Raw genomic sequence first — 21,972 nt, 5'->3', positions numbered from 1 at the left:
TCGCTAAAGACAAACTTTACTACCAATCATATCAGACTGGTATTATGGAAATGAAAACTTTCCATGCTAAGCAGGCAAAGCTCTCCATTTCAACAGTCAGAAGACTGATCCAATAAAATAATGTTAATAAATCTTAAAGTATCTGCATTATATTTAACTCAGTATAACAGCAACAGGGATGGATCGTTTCCCTACTCAACCCCTCCTGAATCTGAATATAGTTGGGCTGGTGATGCACAAAGATTTCTGTGCGTAAGAAAAAAAAAGTTGCATGGCAAATCTTATATACATATTCATCACTGCGTGTGTTTGTTGGCAAAAAGCGATATTTCAAAGCACCGTAAAAAATCAAAACAGGCGATAGCCAATGGCACAAGCTCCTTCCTCTATCGAGATGCTAAATTCATGATATCCCCAATGGCTTCATAACTTGAAATGATTCTCTGGAATAGCCTCCTTCATGAAGTATTTCCGAGGCTACAGCCTCAGTTCTTTAAAGAGAACATTGAGATTCTTTACCTCTCTCTCTCTCTCTCGCTCTCTCTCTCTACCTATCTAGACGTGCGTGAGTTAAATGAAATTATTATCTAGACGTGCGTTCATACCGCTCCTGCCTTCTTCCACCTTTTATACTTTTATCCGCAAGGAAGGACTTAGTTTTTTTATATAGATGTATTCTACAATCTGAGAGCTATCCACTAGTCGTGTACGCGTAAGTGTAGTGATAAGTGATTTATGACAGTTTTCTTCTCCTGGTGTATGAGTTCCAATATACTTTCAATTTCGCCGCCATAATTCTTCCTCCGCCAAACAAAAAGAGGGGATGGAATATTAATATTTATCGAACATAAATTAACAGAAAAAGAAACTGTCTCTCAGTTTGCGCATGCTGAAACCCTTTGCATCGAAATGACCAATATCACAATAGACAGCATTCCATAGTAGTAAACGCTATTTACAGGCCATCAAACTTAAACATGATAAAATTCTTACACGAACTCAATTGCTAACTTTCTCGCCAGGAAATATGCTCAACCGAATACCTAATGATAATTGGCGACATAAACATAAATATTGCAAACGAAAACCAGAACAACACTGCACAGTATCTAGACACACTATCCATGTATAACCTAATACCAACAATAACATCATGTACTAGAGAAGAAATATTCAGAAATACTATCACTGCTTCCTGCCGAGATCATATAAACATCCGAGCACCACCAAACAGTTACACTGCATCAGTCATAAAGTGCAAAGTAGCAGATCATTACTTTACGGCTCTAAATCTGCACACTAAGACAATATTTATGCAATGCCCAACAGATGAAAAGCAACATAAAACAATAATAGACGAAGAAATAGTCAACCACGAAATAAGAAACAACACATAGCAACAGATTCAGCAGATATCTTATAAAACAACATTAAACTCACACTGGAGGATATATAAGAAAGCTGCAAAGAAAGTCAGAATTCGTTCAAGAACAACTCAAAATCCTTGGATAACACAAAACTTAATCCTAGAAATACACAGAAAGCACGCTTATGGAAAGAATTAAAGCGATATCCAAATAACACAGCTTTAAAAACTGAATATAAGATAACAAGGAACCGCCTTACAACACATATAAGAAATGCAAAAAGAAACTACTACAGAGACAAATTAACCTCTGCGCAAAACAACATGAAACAAACTTGCCATCTGATCAACCAGATACTAGATTGTGCTCCAAACGGCACGCAGTGAAGAAGGCGGCTAGTATATGCCGCCATTTGTGGTCGCTAACCCTAACACAATATTTTTAATGTCTGAAAACAGTGTGGGTTCGACGGCTGATTTTCTTGACTTTAAGGGACGAAAAACCCGAGTTTCCGGGAGAAAAAACCCGTTAGCCCGTGCCAGAGATTGAGTAACTCGGATACCGGTCGAGAAAAGCTTTGAAAAAGTTCCTCTAATTGGCGACTAGATTCGAACGCCTTTCGTCGTGCGGTCCAGCGCTGTAGAGTGCAAACGCCACTTCTACTGAGCTACACAAATAAAAATAAAAATAAAAATGTAAAAAAACATATATTATTATTATTTGTTTTTAATTTTGAAATATAAATGTAATAGATAAAATGTAGGAAAAAACTAGTATATATATTTATACAAATTTAATCCATAACCAATATTGTCAAAATGAAAGAGATTACTCTTAGCATATCATATTAATCATTGTAAATATGAATGTGAGAAAAAGTAAAATAGAGTTTTATTATTAATAAAAAAAAATATTATTAATATTATTTTCAATTTAAAAATAGCATTATGAAAAAGTGAAATGAATCCATTCAGCATCCCTACTGATACCAAAAAAGAAACTATCTGGTCGCCAGGATTTCTTGGTAATGCGGAAGTAGTGGAGAGGATTCAGAGGCGAGTTACAAAGATTGTTGCAGGTCTGTGGGATGTTCCCTATGAGGATAGATTGATGATCTGTGGGCTCCAAAAACTAGCTGATAGACGTAGGAGAGGAGATATGATAGCGGTATTTAAATTGTTAAAGGGATTTTACAGGATTGATACTGATGATATTCTTAAGACCAGTACAGGATGTGAGAGAACAAGGGGCCATCCCTGGAGATTGTGTAAGAGTGTGGTTAACAAGGGTGTTAGGACTAGATTTTTTACTTGGTGGAATGCTTTGCCAGAGGTGGTTGTGAATGCTTCAACTGTGAATGAATTTAAGGAGAGGTATGACAGGTATTGTGTAAATAATGGTTAGTGTGTCAATGTCGGGACTCCCTCGATGAGTCTTTTGACTCCATGGAGACACCGTTAAAATAATAATAATAATAATAATAATAATAATAATAATAATAATAATAATAATAATAATAATAATAATAATAATAATAATAATAAAATTTGAGAATTAATTGAACTGCAGATGAAAATATAAATGTAAATGACAAAATGCTGAGAAAATTATGTAAAAAAAAATTATTCCACAACCAATATCATTAATATGAAAAATACGTCTCTCTTAACACATGAAATGAATAATTATAAATATGTATGGGAAAATAGAAAATACATTGTTAGTTATTATTATTTATGTATTTAAATAACATATTCACTTAACATTAAATACTAAATATTTGTGGTGAACAAAAATGTAATAGTAATACTTCAATTGTATATTTGTAAATATTTTGTATATACAAATTATTACAGGCAACTCCAAGGAGTCCTTAGACTCATCGAGGGAGGCCCTAACCATCATGCCCAGAACAACTATTCAGCATCCACACAGTATCTATCATACTTTGCCTTGAACTCATTCACAGTCATGACACCCACAACAGACATTGGCAGCTTGTTCCACTCATTCACCATTCTGCAAGCAAAAAACAGTTTTAACACCCTTGCTAACCACACTCTTTCCCAGTTTCCATTGATGGCCCCTAGTCCTCCCACCACCAGACATGTTCTGAAAATTTTCCTTTGAATTAATCTTGTAAAAATCCTTCAGTCATTTGAATGTCTCAATCCTTATCACTGCACTTCCACCTATCAACTAATTTCTGCAACACACAGATCTTCAACCTGTTCTCATCATGTTCATTCCATAGACTTGCTATCATCTTGGTTACTTGCATCTGCATCCTCTCTAACTCCTCCCCATCAAGAAGAAACCCTGGCGCCCAGTTCTGGGCACAGTAGTCAAGATGGGATTTTATCAAGGCTCGATAAAGAGGAACAATAACTTGCTTGTCTATGCTTGTCAAAGTATTCTTCAGTAGCCAAGTGATCTGATGAGCTGATTTAGCCACTTTTGGAATATGCCCCTAAACTTCAACTCCCTGTTCACCAACACTTCCAAATCCCTGGCCTTGTCAATCCCCTGGAGTACAGTTACACCAATGTGGTATACTGCAGCCATTCTTTTCACCCCAAAATGCATAACCTTACACTTTGCCAAATTAAACTGGCATCCATTCTTCTTGGCCCAGTCTTCCAATCTCTCCAAATCATCCTGCAAAATTTTGACATCATGTAGATTCACTATTGTTTTACCCAACTTTGCATCATTAGCAAACAAATGAACAGTTCCTCTCAGATCCTTTCCTATATCGTTAATGAACAAATTAAATAGCACTGGTCCAAGAACAGAACCCTGCAGCACATCACTACTCACAGGCCTTCTTTTGGACTCTACTCCTGAATAAACTACTCTCTGATATTTCTCCATCAACACAGGCTCCTATCCATCTCACCAACCCTATATCCATCCCCATATGCCGCAGTTTACAGATTGGAATTCCATGTGGTATCCTGTTAAAGGCCTTAGCATTTACAAAACATGAGCAAATTACTGAGGCATGATCTACCCTTCTCAAAACCATGCTGTCCCCCATATAGTATTCCATTATCATCTATCCATTCCTGTATTTTCCTCTTGACTACTTTCTCCAAAACCTTGATGACTCCTGGTATGCTGATCAGTCAGTAATTTGCACAGCAGTCTTGGAGCCTCCTTTAAGCAATGGAACTATTTTCCCCTCCTTCCACCCCCCCATGACTAACTCAGACCTGAGACTCAAATTAAACAAAATGGTCATGGACACAGACAATTCTTTCGCCACTTCACGTAAGACCCGAACTGAAAGTGTTCATAATGGAACAGAATATATTCGTTCAGGCTTTCAGTTCAGCAGCTCATCAAGACATTCCATTTATCGTGTGTGTGTGTGTGTGTGTGTGTGTGTGTGTGTGTGTGTGTGTGTGTGTGTGTGTGTGTGTGTGTGTGTGTGTGTGTGTGTGTGTGTGTGTGTGTGTGTGTGTGTGTGTGTGTGTGTGTGTGTGTGTGTGGTGCACGAATTTCTCAATCAAAGGCTGCAGTGGAAATCAAAACTATTAAACATAGGTTTGATTTCGTAACTTCCCAACATAGAAAACAAACCAATAAATAATAACTAACTGGTGTCATCCTCAGATAAGCTTACAAATAAGCTTCGAGGATGAAAGTTGAGAAATTACATCTCATCAAAGATAAAAAAATAAAATAAATAAATATTATTATTATCGTACCATCTCCTGGAGTCAAATTCATCGAGAAACATCTGGAAATGAAAAAATAATAATTTATGAATTATTAAGGGAGAATCATGTTTTATTTTTAGAAAAAGATTATCATTTTTAATATCGTAATTTTTCAGACATTCTATTAGAAGGCAGTGTTGAATAAAATTTATATTAAATTAATTAATCTATAAAGAGTACAAAAGAAATTTAAAAATAAAGAATAAGTTTTGAAAAAAAAATAAGAAAGCTTCAAAAATTCAGACAATTGTGCTGAAAGGTCAATAAATAGACATTTCACACACTACACTAACATATCTTAGGTGTCACGAATAATAATAATATATCTTATTACTAATTATATGAAGAGCCAAAGACTTCAATTCGGCGACATGAACTTATTTAATTTATGGGATATTATATCCCATATTGTTTCTTAGCCGAATAAGAAACTCAAAGAGTTTCATGCCGAATATAGAAACTATATAAAGTTCGGCGATTCCAAGCGCAAGCAAATACCTGGATTGCTTACGCATGGAATCGCCGAACTTTATATAGTTTCTATATTCGGCATGAAACTCTTTGAGTTTCTTATTCGGCTAAGAAACAATATGGGATGTAATATTCCTTAACTTAAATATATCTTATGTCACTAAGGACTATGTGGCATCACTTTCTCCTTTTGGGAGCGAAATGCGTTAGCAGATTTATTTGTTTAATAATATAATATGAGGGAATTGCTGCTTCTTTCTTTCTGCTATTCTCGATTATTGCGGTATTAAAAATGCGATACTAAAAACTTGCGAAATGAAACATGTTCAAAAAAAATTTTTTTTTTTTTCTTTCCCTGGTTTATAAAATAAAATTTTCGAGGTGTATATTTCTAGTGTTGCGTTTGTTCGTGCGTTGCTGAGTCAAACCACGTTGTTTAATTGTTCGCGTCTAGATGGCAGCGTTTGCAATGTTTCGTTTGTTTATTTAAGTATGGCGGATTGGGTGAGTACGTTTTCGTGTGGAGATTGCCTTCCTACGAGATGGAGTGTATTTGTATTTTTTTCATATATGATTCTTTCAATTAATCAAGGTAATTGTTTCTTCTTGTTATTGTAAGTAAATCTTTAACATGAATAACAAGTGGTATTGAATCACAAAGCAAAGTACATCTTCGGTATATATCCCAACTTCACCGGCGTAATTTGGAGCGATATTTAAATGTACGGATCAATAAACGCTTGCGGTTTAATACTTAATTGGAACGTTTCTCATGTAGTAATGAACTTTGTGTCACTTGAGATGTAAATATGATTTTGTTATAGATTAGCCATTCACTAAGAATAATTTATTTCTTTTGGTGATCTGGGATACAGATCACCAAAAGAAATAAATTCCTTAAGGGATACAAAATCCCTTAAGGATTTTGTATAAAGATATGACACGGTAATTAAAAGCAGAATTCCCACCTTATTCAACTTGTGTGTGTGTGTGTATATATATTGCCTTTGATGAATACCCAAATTAATCGTTGTTTCATATTTACAGGAAATGGAAGGTGAGATTGGGAGGGTAAGAGATTGCAAAAAAGATGAGCCCATGCAGGAGCAAGGGAAGGAATAGAAGCAGAGAGATGCCACTGTACATTATACTCCCGACTTATTCCTTTTACATTCCTTATTCCTTTGGCATCCCCCCCTCTCTCTCTCTCTCTCTCTCTCCCCTCCCACGCATCTAGCTTCTATTCTTTTTCCTGCTCCTGCATAGGTACATCTTTTTCTCAATCTCTTACCTTCCCAGTCTCACCTTCCTTTCCTCTGCTCGCTCTTGATATCCCTTTTCTTTCTCACATTTATTACTCTTCCAATTTCTTGTCTTCTCACTTTCATCCTCTCAAGTTCAATTCTTATTATCCATGCATCATTAACATAATTTTAAGTCTTCTTATTTTAATTATCTACCATCTAAAGTTTCACATTCATTCTGCATTGACACTGAAATTCAGCTTATTATTATGGAAATGTGTGGTATGCAGAACAGATATCAGAGGAGTATAGGCATGGAAGAATTATAATGTGAATATGACAAAGATCAGAATGTTGGTGAGATGATGGTTGGTATGAATGAACTGAGAGCAGTTGTGTATCTAATAGTGAAAGATTTGAGAAATGGTAGAGAATGCACAACAGAAGAGTGAGAAAGAGGATGAAAGTATTTATATGAAAAGTTGAAGAGTATGGCCAGAAAGTTGAGAAAATGAGTGGTGAGAATGAGAATATGTAGATGCTTGGAGTGCATTTGATAACAGAAGAGCTGATGTTCAGGGATGGATAGCATCCAAACATAGTCAGTTGCTGATATCTGGACTAGTAAACTTGTTTAATTGAACACCATCAGTTTATTTAATTTTTGTGAAACGGAGAAATAGCAGGAAGGGTTGAAGAATTATTGAATGAAATCCCCCAATAGATAAATAACAGAATCACTAAAACACTACAAATAATATTTGCAAAAAATAATAAAATAAAATCCATATCTATTTCACCATTGTTTGTTGCCTTAATGAATTATGAATTATGTGCATCACCACTTTAGTTACCCATACCAGACCAGTTATTCTTAATGGAACCTCTGCTTGCAACTTCAATTGTTATCCACCTCAAGTATCCAAACTACACTTTACACAGTTCCTTCTTTCACAAGGGCTAGCACATGTGCATTCTTCAAAACTAACATTCCATGCCTGAATGCCAAGCCCTGAATCCCAATCTGTTTGATTTAATCTGGCTGAAAATTGCCTCATCTAACCTTGTTGTATTCATTTATTCATTTGCTGTTTCAACTGCACTCCAAAATGCTAATAACTAATCTGACATCTTGGAATTATTTCGATTATATAAAACTTGATTATTTGAACTACAGAAAACATTTTCCTTGAACTTCAGTGTCTATAGCTCAAACTGATAATTTCCTTCTCCAATTTCACTAAACAAGCTAGTAGAGATGCAAAGGCATCTCGCCATCTTGCTAAAACTGTAAAGAAAAGGTCAAGACTCTCCTTCTAAATATACTGTAAATGTCCTTTCTGGTAACTTGGACAACTCCTTTAAGTTTGCTTTACTATCCTTCACACAGGCATTCATTTTGTGTCCCTTGGCATTACAGAAGTGCCAAATGGAATAACCTATGTGACGTCTCTTCCTTTCCATGGTCTGATTACTGTTTCCAAATACCTGCTCTGACAATTATTCCTTACAGCAATGAAGGCCTTCATCCTTCTCTTTTTATCTAAAATTCCTGACTACTGTTTAAGCCTTAGTACAGTAAACCCTTTGATTTAATGGACAAAATTTCCGGTCTGTATGTCACATGTGAAAATTAACACCCTGTTCATTTTAAAACACTTTTAACCAAGATTTGCTTATAATTAAATTAACGGGTTATTTTTTGTTATTAATTTCCTGTTATTTTTAATGCCAGCTTGGTTGGCCAAGTGGTTAGTATATCCGCTCCCCAGCCCAAAGGTTGCAGGTTCGAATCCTGCCGTGAGCATGGATGTTTGCGATTGTCTGTGGAAATATTAGTGGTGGTGGTAAGCGGTAGATGGTGTTGGTGTAGTTGTGGTTAGTTGTAGTTGGTAGAGACAGAGAGATGTAGAGTAGGTGTCTTCCCTCAATGAGACTCCCTGGAGGTGTCATGTAATAATAATAAAAACACTATAGTAATTTAGCCAGCATAAATGGTCACCGCTCATAAAACATGTTCGGCAAATGATTAACACGTGATCACACCAATCACTCTGTAATTGGTTCTTTTGTCGTGTATTTGGCGTGATCATGACGAAGATGCAGACTTGGACTTAGAAGGGCTAGAAGTTAGTGATTACTGCAGGACAATACAGAATATTGGTGAGGAGGAAGCAGCTAAGTAAGATGTTTTACAGTGGTTAGAAGAAGAAGAAGGTGATCCTGGATATCATATCATGACTGACAATGAAATAGCAGATGAGATTATGGCCTTGGAAGATGAGGATGGGAGTGAAGATAATGAGGAAGAAGAAACAACATGCCCAAATGTTAAATTATCAGTGATTAGATCGCATCTCGACGATCTAATAACATTTATTGGCAGTTCATCAGATAATGAAATTCGGCTTTATTACACACATTTTCATAATTTTAGGGAGTTAATTATAAAATAACAGCAGAATTCAAAACTTCAAAAAAAAAAAAAAAAACGATAGTTTTTTCAAAGCAGGATTATCTAAACCAACTGCCTCAACATTGAACATTAACTTGGCAAGTATGACAAGCTTAGGAGATTGCTTGGATCAGTGCCATGGCATGTACAACTGCAAGGGCTGGATATCGATAGAGCATGGGAAGTGGTCAAGGAGCATTTGCAGGAGCTCATGGCTGATTGTATATCTAGGGTCCGAATAGTAAAACAAGTAAAATACGTTTTTTGCAGCTCAAGCTCATTAAGCTTGAGCTGCAAAAAAAAGACACAACTGTGGAGGGAATTTAAAGAAAGAGGTGACCTGCAGGCACACAAGCGGTATAAAGTGCAGGCTAGAATGGTAACGAGTGTGGTAAAAAAAGCAAACGGATTATGAAAGGAAACTAGCTATGCAAGCTAAAGAGAATCCCAAACAGTTCTTTCAATATGCTGCAAGCAAGAAAAAAACTGTACATGGCAAAATGATTTTAAGGATTGACGATGGTAAGGATGTCACTGAATCAGTCGATATAGTGGAGTTACTGAGTGAGCACTTTACAAAAGTATATCATCCAGGTGGTGACATTGAAAAAATGAAGGAACCATTAGTTTATACGGGAATTGTGATAAATGAAGTGGAGGTGAATAGTCTATTACAGAACTTTAATGGGAATACATTTGTGGGATTGGATGGTATACCGGCACATATCTTGCATGAAGCGGCTAAAGAATTATCAGTGCCCTTGACCATGTTGTTTAATCTGAGTCTCGGGTCTGATTTAGTTCCGAAGGTGTGGAAAGAGGGGAAAAATAGTTCCACTGCATAAAGGAGGATCCAAGACTACGGTTGCAAATTACTGACTGATCAGCATCTCAGGAGTTGTTGTCAAGGTCTTGGAGAAAGTAGTCAAGGGAAAAATACACGAATGGATTGATGAAAATGAGATACTGTACGGGGGACAGCATGGCTTTGTGAAGGGTAGATCATGCGTCAGTGAATTTAAAACTTGCTCAAGTTTTATAACACGGTGACGGCTGAACTGGATAAGGGTAATGAGTTACAGTGATACTGCTGGACCTGGCTAAGGCATTTGACAGGATACCACATGGAATTCTAATCCGTAAACTACAACATATGGGAATGGATATAGGGTTGGTGAGATGGATAGGTGGGTGGTTGATGGAGAGATATCAAAGAGTAGTTTATACAGGAGTAGAGTCCAAAAGATGGCCTGTGACTAGTGATGTGCTGCAGAGTTTTGTTCTTGGACCACTGCTGTTTAATTTGTTCATTAACGATATAGGGAAAGATCTAAGAGGAACAGTTCGTTTGTTCGCTGATGATGCAAAGTTGGGTAGGGCAATAGTGAATGCAGAAGATATCAAAATCTTGCAGGATGACTTGGATAGATTGGAGATCTGGGCTAAGGATGTCAATTTAATATGACAAAATGTAAGGTTATGCATTTCGGAGTGAAAAGATTAGCAGCAGTATACCACATTGGTGGAACTGTACTCCGAGAGATTGATGAGGCCAAGGACTTGGGAGTGTTGGTGGACAGGGAGATGAAGTTTAGGGGGCACATTGCAAAAGTGGCTAAATCAGCTCATCAACTCACTTGGTTGTTGAAAAATACCTTGACGAGCAGAGACAAGCAAATTATTGTACCTCTGTACTGAGCCTTGATAAGACCTCATCTCGACTACCGTGCCCAGATTTGGTCACCTAGGTTCCTTCTTGATGGGGAGGAGGTTGAGAGGATCCAGAGGTGAGTGACTAAGATGATAGCAGGTCTATGGAATGAACCATATGAGAACAGGTTGAAGATTTGTGGGTTGCAGAAATTTAGTTGATAGGTGGAAAAGAGGAGATATGATTGAGACATTCAAATTGCTAAAGGGTTTCTATAGGATTAATTCAGAGGATATTTTTGAGATCAGGACTGGTGCTGGTGGTTTGAGAACTAGGGGACACTTATGGAAGCTGGGCAAGAGTATGGTTAGCAGGGGTGTTAGAGCTGGGTTCTTTACTTTTAGAATGGTTATTTTGTGTTTTTATAAAATTTAGATTTTGTTTTATTTTTAAGAACATTGTTTATTTAAATATAATTAAAGCTTGTTTTCGGAAAAATGTTTGTTTATTAATTTTGATATAGAACGCAGGTTTGTTTTTAGAGTCTCAAAACTACGGTTTCTGTGAAATTAAATTTTTCATAGATACATACTTAATTTTAATTACACAAAAGTTTCTTAAGTAAAAACATGTAAATTAGCTATATATTTTAATAATAATAGTAATGGTAGTAAAATAATAGTAAAATAGCTCTTTTGTATTTAATGGACACCCCCTTGCCTGAATTAGTCCGTTATATTGAGATTTTACTGTACTCTAATAAGTGTGCCAAGGCAGTCCAAGAAAAATATTTAACATATCACAAATGGCTGAAGACCAAAATTGTAGCTTTACACTCACCCTGCACTTCAGCTTTCAACAACTGCAAAAAAACCATAAAATCATTTTAAAAAGGCCAGATTCACACACACATCAAATTGTTACATCGCTCAAAGACAAGACTAACCTACTAGCATCATTCTTTTAAAATCCTTTCTTCCATCTGCTGTATTGATGACTAAGGCAAAGTACTCCTCACTTTACAAAGAATTTCTTTCTCTGCCTCTCCTATTCTTTCATTAGAAAGAAATCCCAGTCCAGCTCATTGATTACCTCTGTCGGTCACTCAGATTCACTCCAGTCCCTCTCTCACAGAGTTCTTTTCTACTTTTTTACTTCTACAGATATTTTCATGGATAGTGTTCTGCAGACCCAGCCACTATCATTTTCCGTTTTGTAGCCGCTGTCATTTTCTATCAGTGGAGTATAGCACTAAACAACTTAACAATCTAACTTCTCTTCCTCCTCTTTCAGTCCGTCCACTTATGTTCTTTGGAGTAGGTTTCCTCATTTTGTCTTCCTCAAATACAGAGCAAAAAAAGATCTTCAGTTCAAGAAACATCAAATTCTCTCACCATATTACTTTTCATCAACTAGAAGTTGATGGAAAGTAATATGGTATATTGCATAATGGTGATGCCAAAATGATTATAGATCAGTTTACATTTCTTCTATAGTTTGGATTTTCTAAGCATTATTATACAGGATTTGGTAAATAAGATATATTATTCATGGAGATCAGTAGAAATTTCTTGAAGGATAGGCAGTTTCATTTCAGTAATCTCAAACAACTAAAATGACTAGTAATCTGATCATGTTTTATCAAGTAATAGTTTCATTTAAGCTTCATAGTTGATGAAGCTTGAATGAAAAGTCTCACAGCACTGTATTTTGTATTTGTGTATTTCAAAATCAGAGGAAACCACAAGAAAAATGTATTTTATGATATTTTCCCTTTGTTCCACCCAAAATAATACCCTCATTACAAGAATTAATATTTTATCATACAGTGTGCATCCATCTTAATGGTTGGACATTATTATCAAAATGTTGATAATGATGCTAATAATGATAATGATCTATATGCTGAAATATTACCATTTGATTTTCCTTGGCATTAATATTTTTTCAGTTGTGGATTTCTAAAAGAATAAACATATGTATATTACTGTGTTAAAGTTTATTAATGATGATACACTTATTTATTGAATTTGAATATTAAAATTTATTTTTTTAAGTGCTTTTATTTCCTCTCCAGGCATTCTTGTGACAGCTACAAAGAATGCAGATAACAAGTATAGCTATAACCCAACTACAGTGGTTATGTTTACGGAAGCTTTGAAGCTCTGCACTGTTGTTATTCTGTATTTGAAAGAGTAAGTTCATTTTTAAAACTTTAGTAATTTTAATGATATCCAGTGTCAAGCTTCATACCCACATCAGTTATATAATTGATCTCATCAGTTTCAGTCTGCCTGATGCCATGCATAAAAACCACTATCTTTTGAATTGCCTTTTAGCTACGTTATGTTGTTAATATTTATCTTTTAATGTATATAATAGGTAGATCACAGTTATATTAAGCTTATATATATATATATATATATAATCTTGTGTACTAATCTAGATTAAGAATCAGGAACTATTATTGGTCAAAAGTCTTCTCTGGCAGTTCAGAAGCAGAATGTCACAGACTATATTAAAATGCAGTTCTTGTTAAGTACAAAGAAAAATAAAATTGTAGCATATTTAGCATATTCTATAATTTTAAAAATATCTGTATTCAAATATATGTACCTACTTAGATACTAAACAAATGAGGATGAGCTGGAAATTTAGGATTTAGTCTACCAAATTGTATGCGGTACTGGCTTAAACCAACAAATGATGGTGATACACTGATAATGTTATGCTGGCTGGAGTGTCACCCAGTTAAACTGAACTCCTTACTGTTTTCCCTAGTTCTGTGATGAAGACAGTGGAAGTTAACTATCGGAACAAACTCTACATCAGCAGAATTCAAAATATGCATCATTCAGGCAGTAATGATCAGAGAAAGGAAGGAGTAGTTGGGGTTCTCAACACCAAGATAATCTTGTATCGCAGACAATTTCAAGTAAAGTTGCAGCAAACATCAGTGTAAGAAGTGGAACTAGCAGAACAATTAAAAGTATCATACCGTGTCAACATAATTGTGCTACTGAAACAAGACAGATAAATGAGATTCTTCATAAATAATAACAATATGTTATATTCAGGCCATAATAATCAGGGAAAGGAAAGAGTAATTTTAGTACTTGACACTAAGATAATCTTGAATGGCAGACAATTTCAATTATGGTCCCATAGAAGGTTCTACGAAGGAGGTGGAGGAATTTTTCAAGTCTAGAAAGACAGCTAACATGGGGGAAAAAAACAAAAAAACTTTCACCTTGTTGGAGATCTGAACAGCAGAGTAGCAAATGAATAACAAAGATATATAGACATATTTTGGGGAGAAAAAAAGAGCAAACCTATTAATAGTTGTAGATACCTGCTAAATTTCTATCCAGAACATAGGCTACTCATTACTACTACTGTACCGTTTTCCAAAATAAAGATGTGTACAAATTCACATGTAGAACACAAGAAATAAGTCTCCTTGACTGTTATTGTTGATATTGATATCTTTATTCTTGTTCAGGACATAAATACAAGGGATCTGAAATAGAAAGTGATCACCATTTAGTTTTGAGCAAGTTAAAAATGAATTTCATATTTTACTTTTCAATGTGAAAAGTAAAATATATACTAAAGCTTTAAAAAGAATCAGTCAAGTAGCTTTCAGAATGTACTGGTGCAAACTCAAATATACAAATAGTATTCAAGAAAAATTGAAAGTTTATAAACAAGAATCAAGTTGGAGACTCAGTGGCAGACTAAAGAAAACATTAATTCATTCAGTCAAGAAAGTATGTGCCAAAATTGTTTCAAGGATAGAATAAAGAATATGAAACTTTGTGGTGGATTCAAGGTTAAAGACCCAAAACAAAGCATATCAATTTCCTTGAAAGTAAGTCAGCATGTGCTCTAAGCGAATACAGAGAAAAACGTAAACAAATGAATTAGTGTGTAAAATCTCTAAACAAAGAGAAGACTGGTAAGAACATGAAATATCCATATCAGGAATGTAGCCAAATGTTATGAATAATTACCAACACCCAAGCATAACTGTGTGTATCCTTTTATGGTTGAATTGCTGATTCACTGCTGACCTGCCACTCCCATTCATCTATCTGCCTCTATTCTTTGGAAAAACCTTCCCCATGAAGTATTCCCCAAGGACTACAATCTCTGGCACATAGGAACATAATAGCACCGATTTATTTGTTATAGACCTTGCAGCCTGTTTGTGCGTGCACATGCATGCATATGCGTGATATATATATATATATATATATATATATATATATATTAGGATAATATATATATATATTAGGATAATATATATATATATTAGGATAATATATATATATATTAGGATAATATATATATATATTAGGATAATATATATATATATTAGGATAATATATATATATTAGGATAATATATATATATATTAGGATAATATATATATATATTAGGATAATATATATATATATTAGGATAATATATATATATATTAGGATAATATATATATATATTAGGATAATATATATATATATATATTAGGATAATATATATATATATATTAGGATAATATATATATATTAGGATAATATATATATTAGGATAATATATATTAGGATAATATATATATATATTAGGATAATATATATATATATTAGGATAATATATATATATATATTAGGATAATATATATATATATATTAGGATATTATATATATATATATTAGGATAATATATATTATATATATTAGGATAATATATATTATATATATATATGTATATTATATAACCGTGCGGTTAGCCTTGTGCCCTGCAACCATATGCGTGGAGAAGGAGTGTCCCAGGTTCGATTCCCGTCATAGACGTGAGGAATTCGAGGATCTTCCTCAGGCATAGCCAAGTTAGCCGGTCTTGGGCACGGGCAGTAGAGTTTTTTTCCGCCAGTTTATCTGGCGTTTTTCATCCCGCAAGCAGGCAAACCGGCCCCGTGAACGTACGCCTCTACAGTCAAAAATATATCTCCCCCTGCGGCAGACCAGGCGACAGGTCGGTTGGGAGTAGTACTAATAAGAAGTCGCATCTAAGTAACACGCAGACCCTGCATAGGAAGCAGGAATAACGCGTAGTGAAAGAAGAAGATTATATATATATTATATCCATATTATATATATATATAATACGTTGCATTTTGTTTTTTCTGGTTGTATTGCAAACCTCGTGCATTGCAGTCTTAAACTGATATATATACCCACTCGTCTGAATTCTCTATTATATTCAATTTTGTATCACCTGTAGATTGGATATCTCTTATCAAGCCCAGTGGTTAGCTTATCTACTCTCCAACCCATAAGCTTCTAGTTTGAATCCCACCATGGATATGAATGTTTGGAAATGAAGTTTGACAGCATGATGTGGATTGGAAAAGTTCCTTGTTTGGTTTCTAGAGCAATTGTCAGCACTCTCCCACTATTGTATTCCATGTTATTTCACTTTCATTCTGAAATGCACAGAGAACATAAGAAATATTTGTGACCATTGCTATAGCAAGTTGGGAACTCAGACTATGCTTTAAACATACCTTCACACAGGATTAGATAGAAACAACCAACTGTGTTACATAGAAGCCATTATGAGTTGGAGAACTGTTTTTTTGGAATCTGCAACAGCTATGAAACATTTTTCAAAACCTCAAGTGTGGCAGTGTCATTTGACTGAAAATCTGGGAGATGATCATTTTAAGATTAACTTGATACTTGTAAACTTTTCTGTATTCAAGAATAGATGGTGCCATTTTAGAAAATTAGAACAAATTAGATCTTTTCATTCTTCGTACTATCCATTACAGTTTTAAACTGCTGCCACCATTAACTAATTGTTGCTGTTAGTGTGAACTGTTTGTACTCTGAAGATGCTGGATATGAAATCAGCAAAACATTAGTAGCTAAGTAACTAAATATCTTGTTTATTTCCTTATTTATTCCTTTTTGTATTGTGAAGTAGACTATAAAATTTAAAGATGAATAAAACAGTTTAAAATTTAGCTGTTGTAATAACAAATGATGTCACCAGACAGCAGCAATTCAAATTTCTCTGTTTTGAGTTTTCTGTGATTTTTTTTTGAATGGGAGAATTTGCAGATGTTTGAAAATAAGACTATTTTCTTAACACTTTATGTAAAAAAATATAGTGACTGTGGTAGGCAATTCTTTGCATCCTTTGCTCCATTATTTCTTATGCTTCAAAAAACAGTAGATCTCTTTATATCTGCCTCTAGGAGGAACCTATATGAAATTGTTCTGCATCTCAAAATTCTTCTTCTACTCATTTCTAAGAATAGTTTGCAGTGTTGTCCTTTTTCTTCCATATCATCTTACTCTTAAACAGGATTAAGTCCATATTATTTTTGTACTTGATGATTTGTATTTACAGCTTTTTAATTCTGTATTTTTGCATAAGAAATATGTGCTCTTACAAAGCAATAATTATAGGCACCCATTGTTTTCACCAAGGAACCAGGGCAAACAGCGAAAAGTCAGCTACTGGAACAAATCTGAAAGCACATCCCAACTCAACATCACCAAAGTTAAAGATCAGTACTATTAACATAAGCCTGAATGGCAAAGAAATGGAGCTACCTGAGGAATTAGATAAGTACCAGATCAACATAATAGGGATGAATAAAACAAAAACTGGTGAGATCTTTCTCAGCAATAAATAAAAATGTTATATTCAGGCAATGAAAAAGAAGAGAAGGAATAGCCATAGTATTCAACACTAAATACGAGGCTAATCTCATTGAATCGCAGGCAGTCTCAAGTAGAGTGATGTGGACAAATATCAGAATGGGGAACTGGACAATAAGGCTTATTTGTACCTATGGTCCCACAGAAGGTTCTAGTAAGGTAGTAGTGGAAGAATTTTTGGAGGCTTTAGAGAAAGCAACTGGGGATCTAAATAGCAGAGTAGGAAATGATTGTCAGACATACAAAAATATTTTGAGAAAATTTGGAGAAAAGAGCAAAGCTAATAATATTGGCAAATACCTGTTGGATTTCTGCTCAGGACATGGACTGGTTATTACTAACACCATGTTCCAACATAAAAATGTGCACAAATTCACATGGAGAGAAGAGGCAAGGAATAAGAAAAGTCTCATTGGCTATGTTATTGTTGATAGTGATGTTTTCTCCCTGATGCAGGACACCAGAGTGTATAGAGGATTTTAAATTGGAAGTGATCACTATTTAGTCTTGAGCAGGATAAAATTGAATTTCATATTGAAAAGAAGAACATGTAAATGAAAAATGTAGTTTGAGAAGAGGAATGAAAACTTGGAGATTCAGTGGCAAGCCTTGAAGAAAACCCTGATTGATTCAGCCAGAGAGGCATGTGGTGAGGTTGTCTGCAAGGATAGTAAAATCAGAACTCCATGGTGGATGGACACAGGAAGTTAAAGATGCAGTGAAGAAAAAGAAGGTATATCAAAAGTGACTGGCAAATAAGTCAGCTTGTGCTCTTACAGAATACAGAGACAAATGTAAGAAAGCTGAACAAAAGTCATGGGAGGACTTTGGCAAGAACATAGAAAATAAATAGAAGGTGGCAAAATATTCTGGAGGTTGTTGAAGAAGCTTAGAAATGGAGGAAAGAGTGTGCTGTAAAAGGAGTTAGAGATGATAAATGTGACATTAAAACAGGAGAAAGAGATATCCTTGAAGTGTGGAGTAATTACTTTGAAAAATTGCTAAATGAAACAAGCAGTGATAGCACAGTGGTAAAAAAACACTCAACAGGCATACAGTCAGGACTACATATCCATACTTGAAGTAGAAAAAGCCATCAAAGGCTTGAAATGTGGAAAGGCAGCAGGAGTAAATGATATTTGACCAGAAATGTTGAAGTATTGTGGTATAAAAGTCTTACAGTAACTGCACTGCATAGTTCAGAAAGCCTAGACAGAGGGACTAATTCCCGATGATTGGAGTAGAGCTCTCATAGTACCCATATATAAAAAGGGAAATAAAACTGAATGTGAGAATTACAGAGGTATTTCCCTACTGAGTGTTCCTGGTAAGATTTAAGCAAGTATACTTGAGAAATGGTTGAGAACAATTGTGGAAGAAAAGCTTGGTGAAGAACAAGTTGGATTCAGGCAAAATAGAGGCTGTCAGGATCAGATTTTCACTCTACGACAAATAGTTTAGAAATCATGGGAACACAACAAAGATCTGTATTTAAGTTTTGTCAATCTGGAAAAGGCATATGACAAGGTGCCAAGAGAGAAGCTATTCAATACGCTACAGTTATATGGTGTCGATGAGGCATTATATCAAGCAGTACCTAGTCTTTATTTGAATTGTAAGTCAGCAGTCAGAATTGAAGGAAGTACAGGAAGATGGTTTAATGTTAAATCTGGTGTGAGACAAGGATGTACATTATCCCACCGTTATTCATTATCTGTATGGATCGCATTATGAAAGAAAGTGGTATTAAACATGATATCAAAATTGGAGATGTTAATGTCAGCTCTTTGTTTATGCAGACGATATTATACTTCTAAATAAATCTGCTACAAGTCTGCAAAATTTGTAATAGATATAGTATGAAGGTCAGCAATAAAAAGACAAAGACAATGAAAATAGTCAGAATCATTGAAAATGTCAACTGCTTTGTGAACGGAGAAGCTGCGGAACAAGTAAGACATTTCAGTTACTTAGGCACGATTTTTAGTGAAGATGGCAAATTAAATATGGAAATGGACAACAGAATCAACAAAGCTGGTATGGTGGGAAGTCAACTGAATAAATTAATATGGAATAAGATGGAAATTAGTCGGAACACTAAATTAGCTGTATACCAGACAGTGTTCAAACCAGTTTTAACTTATGGATCTGAGAGCTGGGTCAGAAGTAAAACACTTGACCAAAGACTAGAGGCTGCAGATATGAGAGTCCTGAGAAAGATTAAAGGCATGAACATGTTGGTCTGATAATGTTGGTGTCTTGACAAGTAACAGACTAATTTTGAGGAAAATTGTAGATAGAAAGGTAGTAATTATGTAAATTTTTCATTTAGTACTATCATATCCTGTATACCCCTTGAGGGTACATGGCAGGAATTTGATGATGATACTGACACACATGAACAAACTATACCAAATGCCCCATCAAATTGTGCCTCACCTATCCACCCACTTCTGTAATAGGAAGCTAAATTAATTAGTGTTTAAACAAAATGCTGTCTAAAATATTTTGGCTACTACATATAACAAATGATGGCTTATATAAGCTGGCTGAGCAAAACAAATTGCTGATGAAATAAAATAAAAGACATAGATAGAAATATATTACTTGCTTACTGAGAATGAACAGGAGAGAGATTCCTAAAATGGCTTTGGCATTGATTCCAGAAGGAAAAAGGAAAAGTGGAAGGCCTAAATTAACTTGGTATAGAATGGCAGAAAAGGAAAGATGAATGGCTGGCTGGCAGATCTGGATCAAAGCTGAACTGGTAGCTCAAGACAGAGGTATATGTAAGAAACATATCTCAGCCTTATGTGTCATGAGGCACAAAAATAGGTTAAGTAAGTACCCACCTCTGAGGACTTATTCTGAAAGTTTCAGAGCTTCACTGCTATTGGATACAATCTATCAAACTACATTTGATTACTGGTATGTGGATCCATTGTAAAGTTTTGTTCATAATAGTGGCTTATAATAAAAACTCCAGAGCATGAAAATTTATTAAGAAACTGGTATTTTTCTGGATTTCAAACCAGCATCTTCAGAGCACAAATTACAACTGTGGTGAAACACACAACACTCAATTTGATAGTTGCAGATAGTTCTGATTTTAACTGAAATGGGAGAACTAATGTCTTATCAAAGCATCATCTTGGGGGCTTGTTAAATAGTTTGTTTTTATAGAAAACACACTGGAAGTATTCACATAAACAACAATTATATCAACTTACATCCATGGAACTTGCATACAGAGCCAGATATATTTGTTCAAATGGTATAGCACTAGCCACAGAACTTAGTTATCTTGACGACACCTTTTTCTTAGCTAATGATTATTACAATTCCTATAAGGACACGAAGTATACTAAATACTACATCTTTCCCCCCATACCCTTCATACACCTGACACATAGGATCATAACAAAACCATTCCCATCACCTTCAGAGTACAAACCTTGAAAAGATAGATGAAGTACTTTATGAATATAATCTTCATGCCACTTTCATACCACATCCAACTAGCAACCTTCATCCATCCATTCTCCAGAGGATCAGTCTCATCCTCTTGCACATCCTGGAGTGTATATGATTCTTTTTTGTGTGCTTACAACTTGTCCTTTTTGAATAGGGCAACAGATTTGTAATATCTACCTTAAAGAACATAAAAATGACATTCAAGATCATCTGTATGACAATTAGGACTGGCAGATGGTTCTCTGCTTACTCCTTCACATAGGATTAAATAGTTGCTATAGGTCTGAGAGCCTATCTTTAGAAACAGTATCAGCTATGAGAAACTTCCCCTAACTTCTGTAAGTATGACTGCATTAGTTTTGCCAAAGATATGGAAGACAGTCATTCTAAGCTTGACTTCTCTTAATTAACTTTGTTTTTTATCCAGCTGTTGGAGGAAGGCATCTTGATAGGACGTTCCTTGACATTTACAAGTTGAATGTTCTGCAGCAATATCATTGAATGTGAGTCTTACTACAGTTATATGTGCTTTATATGTGCTCTGAAGATCTTGGTTTGAAATCCAGCTAAATAGGGATGAGTTTTTGGCGTTGATTAGTGCAACCTCACCAAAAGTTATAGGCATTAGTGAAACTTTGCTAACAGCAGATGATGTAGTTACAGGGATTGAATGTGAAGGGTTTAGTATTTTTATTGGAGATAGAGAAGATAGGATGGAGGTAGGAGTACTGTTGATGATAGCAGATGAATTGCAACCAAAAATAATAGGAGACAGGCAGGAGGGTGGCTGTTCATTTGAAGCAATCTAGTGTGAGATTAAGACCAGGGACAAAATATACAGTTGGTTGTTGGCC

General features: G+C 35.0%; 1 protein-coding gene across 1 annotated transcript in view; it reads left to right on the top strand.

The window, feature by feature from the left end:
* Positions 1–6,055: 6,055 nt before the first annotated feature.
* Positions 6,056–21,972, top strand: part of senju (UDP-galactose transporter senju) — a 69,049-nt gene continuing 53,132 nt past the window's right edge. The window contains exons 1-2 of the mRNA XM_090406966.1: positions 6,056–6,155; positions 12,991–13,108. Coding sequence (XP_090263092.1) covers positions 6,056–6,155; positions 12,991–13,108 — 218 coding nt within the window. The remainder of the gene's footprint in view (positions 6,156–12,990; positions 13,109–21,972) is intronic.

This window comes from Typopeltis vanoorti, chromosome 17 (genome assembly GCF_054136105.1).
Source record: "Typopeltis vanoorti isolate ZY-2024b chromosome 17, IOZ_Tvanoo_1.0, whole genome shotgun sequence".
Lineage (NCBI taxonomy): Eukaryota > Metazoa > Arthropoda > Arachnida > Uropygi > Thelyphonidae > Typopeltis > Typopeltis vanoorti.
The sequence above is the reverse complement of the archived record's forward strand: the minus strand, read 5'-3'. Positions and strand labels throughout refer to the sequence as shown.